The 6,608-nt window shown below is 38.1% G+C and overlaps 1 protein-coding gene across 3 annotated transcripts in view; it reads right to left on the minus strand.

Moving 5' to 3' along the window:
* Positions 1–203: 203 nt before the first annotated feature.
* Positions 204–6,608, minus strand: part of LOC111872494 (lipopolysaccharide-induced tumor necrosis factor-alpha factor homolog) — a 29,451-nt gene continuing 23,046 nt past the window's right edge. For all 3 annotated transcript variants that reach the window (XM_033754728.1, XM_023866468.2, XM_033754729.1), the window contains one exon: positions 204–5,434. In XM_033754728.1, coding sequence (XP_033610619.1) covers positions 5,332–5,434 — 103 coding nt within the window. In that variant the 3' untranslated portion in view covers positions 204–5,331. The remainder of the gene's footprint in view (positions 5,435–6,608) is intronic.

Here is a 6,608-nt window from a genome sequence, read left to right on the forward strand (position 1 = left end):
TGGGCCTTGCCATTCCCATTACCAGTGCAGCCCCTCATCTGAACTATATACTTTCACATGATAGGGCTGGTAGATGTAGTGAGAGCTACATTTTTTTGCTGCTTTTGTTAAAAATAAAAATGTCCCCCACCATACTACTAAATGTTACTGGGGACTAGAGTTCATTCTTGGAAAGAAATCTGTCATATTTCGTTATTTATTGTCCCTTTACAAATCTCTGCTACACAAGTCAATGAACTGCTGTTATAAACCACATCAGATAAACTGCAGACATGACAAATATCAAGACAAAAAAAATGGGGGTGCCGAAACATCCCATCAGCAAAATAGCAGCAACATAAAAAAAACTCATTAGCACCATATGTATTATATGACATCACAGTAATAATCATTATTATTCACACAACTCTTTAACACATGTCACTTTGTCTTTTGGCACCTCTTCATGATGCTCCCAACAGAGCACAAATCACCTTCCTGTGTGCTGCTTTATGACCACAACTGGTGCATTCTGGCACTGGAATTAGATACATCTGTTTCTATAATTTAAACTTAAACTCATTTTCTTAAGTCAAATCTATTTCTGCTTCTAGCACAGGGCACAAAGTATTCAAAATTTCAGTATTAAAGCTTTCAATAATTCTGGACAACACAGATTTCATGCCTATATTAATTTACCGAGTCCCAGTATATCCGCTTTTCAAAAGCACTCAATGAATTAATTTATACTGAACAGATTTAGTTCCTTTATGTTTATTTACAACTTTCTTCCACTGCTGGTAAACACACAGGAAACAGGAAGAGGGGTCAAACAGTAGCTGTGACATGTGTGCAAGGAATGGGCTACATATACTGTAACTATACCATGGGGCAGCAAACTTGCTGTATCTCCATATCGTCAGTAAACATTTAGCAACCCTAGACATATGACATTTCCATGATAATCACATACAAGTTTTCTCAAATCAAACCATTTCCCTCTGCCAGGCAAGTCAGGTTGTGTGCTACTGAATCATATCTTTCAAGCATTTTATATGGAATCACAGTAAATATAGCTTAATCACCAAATTCAGTCTTTGACATGTAGCTGTTCCCACTAGTTTAAAGCAAAACTCAAAGTATGCATTGTTAGTTTATGTTGGCCACTCTGATTCCTGGCACAAATGCTCAATACTTTCAACTGTGTAAACATAAAACCCTGTGATTGGGAAGTGTGTGCCATCTGGCATGTTTATCTCAGCACCATTGTAGGGCTTCTATTATCAAACCTAGCGTATGCTGCAGTAACAGTATGACACCACCATTATAGTATATAAGTACTTCATTAATAACTTCTAAATTAAAAAAATGTTTGTTCACATAGGACTAATACAAAAGTTCTTTACAGTAAGAAAGTTACAATAAATCTTGAAATTTGCAATTGCTTACAAAAAACTTGGAAGTATCTTATTCCTAAGGTACACAGGTATGGAAGAGCAAACAATTAAAAATGAAGTACATGAACAAAAAGATAAAACGGTATTCATTATGCAAGCAGTGGCACTATCCTAAGCAATATGGCTGGAATGTGAATTGTAGATATATAAGTATAAGTAACATTTGGTTGTCTACACCCATCTGTTGTGATGAAATGAATCTTATCTAATGCAGGTGGTAATCATGAAATACATATCCATCAGCTGGAATGTGAATGACATAACTACCACACCCTACACAAATGCTGTAAACTAAGCAATCTATCAACTTTTGTTTGTGATCTCAAGTAAGACCAACCTTGTGTTAAAGCAACCTCTTTAAGAACATGAAAATCAGCATGATTACAGTAATTTGCAACCAAGCCTTCAATTTGTTTCATATCTGACCACAATCAGCATTATTTTCTCAGACATGAATCATACACAACATAATTTTGCAGAAGGCTGAACTCTACTGGGGGAGGGGATTTGAACTAATGCTGAACCAGAAGTGAGACAATGCCTGAAGCCTCCATCATCAAACTGCAAGATTATCATGATATGTATTTAATTAGTTCCATTTCAGTTATTTTCTGAAAACAGATTGCATAATTGTATATTAAACCTGAAACTTCTCTGTAATGATGTGGACTACAAAAGAACACCTCAGCCCTATAGACAGCATCCTCAACTGCATGGTACAGAGGATCTATGAGGTCCAGAATAAAAAAAAAGTGACTAGAGACAGGAAAAGATATGATCCTTTGAGTCTAAACAAAGTAGTTCTCTGAAAGCAGTGAGTCCAGCAAATTCTATCAGATATGACTTGTAATCTTTAAAGCTATATTTTGACCATTCAATTAGTGATACAACAGTTACTTAAATGAAATGCTATATGTTGCAAAATCCACAGAGCACAGAAGAATGAAATAAAACCATGATCCTGTGTTCTGAACTGGAAAGATAGTCAGCAATGAACTTCATGTTCTATTATCCAGATGATTATAAAAATACACCAGATGCCTATAATAAATTCATGTCATCTGCTCTGAGAACTGTTTCAAGATTTAACACAGATAACCATGCCACCTTAACCTTCAAAATATTTTTAACATCACTATAAATGCCTTAAAATTCTGTTGGGTACCTTCTAAAATGAGCACAAATAAAAAATATCCTTCAAAATTTGCACTGTATAACCAATAGGGACCTACATGCTGGCTTGAAGTGTTATGTGACCATGTATTTTCCACATCAGTTGTGTCCAAATGGATCCATGAGTAGCAGCACTCCCACATGTGGGATATAGATATGTGATCAGTGTTAATATATGACTATTTATATTATGGGTATTATATATATAAAATATAATTGCAGAACCATAGCAAGCTAAAAAATGTGGGGGGGGGGGGCATCACTGAGAGGACCCCTGAGGACTCCAAATAATACCCCAACATTCTGTTTTAACAGAAGAGGCACAAGGACACAAACCACATCAGTTCAAGATCTCAAATATTAGACATTAATAAGATTTTAATCCAAATAATTGTAAATAACGTTTTGTATAAAAACCTATATGTATGTATTACAAACTTTGTAACAGTAGTTCCTGAACATGTTTATCTTATGCCTTCTGAAGATGGTCACCTGACAGAAACATGTAAAGGCAATAAATGTCTACAAATTGAATCACACTTGACGGTGTCAACAATTATTCTATAATTTATATTTTCTAATGATCAGGAACCTAAACAGAGAAGTCAATACTGGCATCAACCAAGTACGTTGTCTCAAATAAAAGAGCATCAATAGCTTTGACTGGAAGGATTTAAACAGCTAGCCTACAGAGCAACACACCTCAGTGCAAAGTACCTTCCAGACATGAACACATGGTACATAAAAACTCTGAAGTGGTTATTGATTCTCTTGGGTCTGTCCATAATGGATGCTAATCCACAGGGTAACATCAGTCAAGTCACATATGAAACACATTTCTCTCACAGCTGCTTTGAATACAATGCATGAGCACCAGCTGCAGACTTTTCATGTAAACCAAAGCTACAGCCAGGGACAATATCTGCCTCCATGGCTTCTACACAAAATGCAGAACCCTCAATTTGCTGTGTATTGTGGATTGATGAGGTGGTATTCACAGTTTTCAAAATCTATAGGAAAGGGCACTGAAGAATCCTCATGCTATTCAACACACTCTAATTTCAACAAAGATTTAGTATCAGTGTGTGGGCCAGAATTGTATATCACATAAACAGACCATATGTAACAGTATATCACCTTGGTGGAATCCAGTACATTGACTTCATTCAAATCATGCTTCCTCTTTTATTGGTGGTTAAACCCCTTATGTTCATGATGGCAAGCAGAGCACCCCTTATGGCTTTTCATGCTAAGTGCATAATTAATTACCATTTTTTGGATATATGGCTTGGTCATACACATCAGACTGCCTGGCTTCCACGTTCTCCTTACCTGAACCCACTTCAGTGTTTCTAATGATACAGCCATGCGAAATGTTAACGAGACATGGGAGGGAACTGAACACACAATTTATTTACTCCTTCTGCTTCAAATTATTTCCCCAACCTCTGAAAGTTTGGTCATAGGACTTTTAATCACCCAGTATATTTAGAGAAATCATTACTAAGAGACAATTATCTTAACACTACCTACCTTTTCAAAATTACATTATAATGCAAACTCGTAATAAAATATATTTTGATCAAAAAAGTAAATGCTCTTTATTTCACGATATGTTGTAATTTTGTTTTCTTAGCTTTCCTGTCAGGGTTTCAATTGTTTAAGTTGTTTATTTAATGCCACTGACAGTATCAAGAACATACAAAATCAGTCACGGTTTCAGTCATATGTTACCAGCAACTTTGTCACTGAACTGAACATTACCATTGAATTAAAACAAAATGTAACATCATGTTAAATGCTGAACTGAAAATTTGCTTGCAGAATTACAAAGTAGAGTTTGAAAGAAAGCATAAGATACACACATTTTATAAAAGGCATGTGAATCAGTCTGTCAAACAAGCTGTAGTACAGAGGCAGGAAAGGACTGATTATACACATATGCATGTCAAAACGCTCTAATATGAATACAAAGTCACTCATGTGCATGTTCAAGGCTAATGTGTCCTGCATACTGAAAGCCAAGCATACCACATTCTCTAGGAAATAAGAACATTACCATATGTATGACAGAAAATGCTCCTACCGCCTTATTTACACACATCCCTAAGTTTTTAGTTGTGCTGCTTAAAAGAGGAACAATACAAATCAACACCTCAGAAGGCATGAAATATACTAATATTCGGTCTCATGTACTGCAGTACCCTAAGGGTCCCTAATACAGAACCAATTTTAAAATGCTGGATATTTTGTACCTTCTCAGGATTATCACAAATCTCCTAGAAAGTGAAACCTTGCTCATACCAATTTTCCTATTTAAAAAATGCTCAAAACTTCCTTTGTTCTATATTTTCTTATTTATTACATAAAATGTAGCAGCAAATATGAAGAAAACTGGTTTGTTCTCCATCCTATGGCATTATGTTAAGCGGGAAGAACAATGCCAATGAAACCCAGCATAATACTGGCCACTTAATGCAAAACTGAAGACAAAGGTGACCTTGCATTCACATCATGCACCATCTTACATTCAGTTAAATATGGTAACTTCCAGATTTACTATCATCAAACCTAAATTCTACAAACTGTAATACTTCCTATAGGTTACTTGCTGGACAAAATTCCACGTCTTCCTAAAATACTTGTGTCTTACATTACTGCCATTGAATTGTCACTTATGAGCCTCATCTCTGGATAATTCGCAATTCTGGGCCAGCAATGATTATGGCTTGTACATCCCAAGGAAGGTCTTGCAGTTTGGGCAGGTGTGTCTCACATTCTTGCAGGAATCCATGCAGTATGGGATGCATGAACACAAGCAGCACCTACATGGAAACAGAAATATGTTCTAGCTGTATATTGCTCAGTTCTTATTATGCTGGTCTGACCAAAGCTCATAATGAGCATCTTTGTTTATATACAAGGCTTGTCCACAAAGTAAGTTTCCCTGGGGCCGTTTACAGAAACAAAACACAATTTCATGGAAATGTTTATTGCAACAGATACAGCAAGTGTTCAGTTATTTTTCAACATAATCGCCACCGGAATTGAGACATTTGTCATACTGTGGGACCAACTTTTGAATACTTGTGTCATAGTAATCTGCCGCCTGGGATTGGAACCACTGTGTGACAACCATCTCCGCCTCTCTGTCATTCAAAAAACGCTGACGCTCACCGGACAGGAATTTCTTGAGGTGTAGGAAAAGATGGAAATCACTGGGAGCGAGGTCCGGGCTGTAGGGTGGATGATTAAACACCTCCCAGCTGAACTCCTGCAGGAGACTTGCTGTCCGTCAAGTCATGTGTGGCCTAGCGTTATCGTGCAGGAAGACAATACCGGCACTAAGCATCCTGCGCTGCTTGTTCTGAATGGCCCGTCACAATTTCTGCAGTGTTTCACAGTAACGCTCAGCATTCACCGTCTCACCTTTGGTCAGCAAGTCGACGTGGAGAACGCCCCATCTGTCCCAGAATACCGTGCACATCACTTTCCGCGCCGACAACATCTGCTTGAATTTCATCTTACAGGGAGATCCACTGTGACGCCAATGCATTGACTGCTGCTTGGTTTCTGGGGTAATGTGTGCAATCCACGTTTCATCACCTGTGATGATCCGGTCCAGAAACTCGTCTCTGTCATCATGGTACCGCTGCAGAAAGGTCAATGCTGACTCCATGCGCTTTGTTTTGTGTTCTGGTGTCAGCTGCTTCGGCACCCACCTGGTGCATAATTTCCTGAACAACAGGTGCTCCGTGACAATTTCGTGCAACAAGGTGCGGGAAATCTGTGGGACATGACTGCTAAGTTCCGCAATTGTGATGCGACGATTCTCCATTATGCATTCCCGCACAAGCTCCACCAGGTCATCTGTAATGATGGATGGCTGCCCACTGCGCTTCTCATCATGCACACTTTGTCGACCTGCTGAAAATTGTCTGCACCAGCGACGCACGATCTGCTTGCTCATGATGTTAGGTCCATAGACCCGGCACAGCT

The sequence above is a fragment of the Cryptotermes secundus genome, unplaced genomic scaffold, assembly GCF_002891405.2.
Source record: "Cryptotermes secundus unplaced genomic scaffold, Csec_1.0 scaffold537, whole genome shotgun sequence".
In the NCBI taxonomy this organism is placed as follows: domain Eukaryota; kingdom Metazoa; phylum Arthropoda; class Insecta; order Blattodea; family Kalotermitidae; genus Cryptotermes; species Cryptotermes secundus.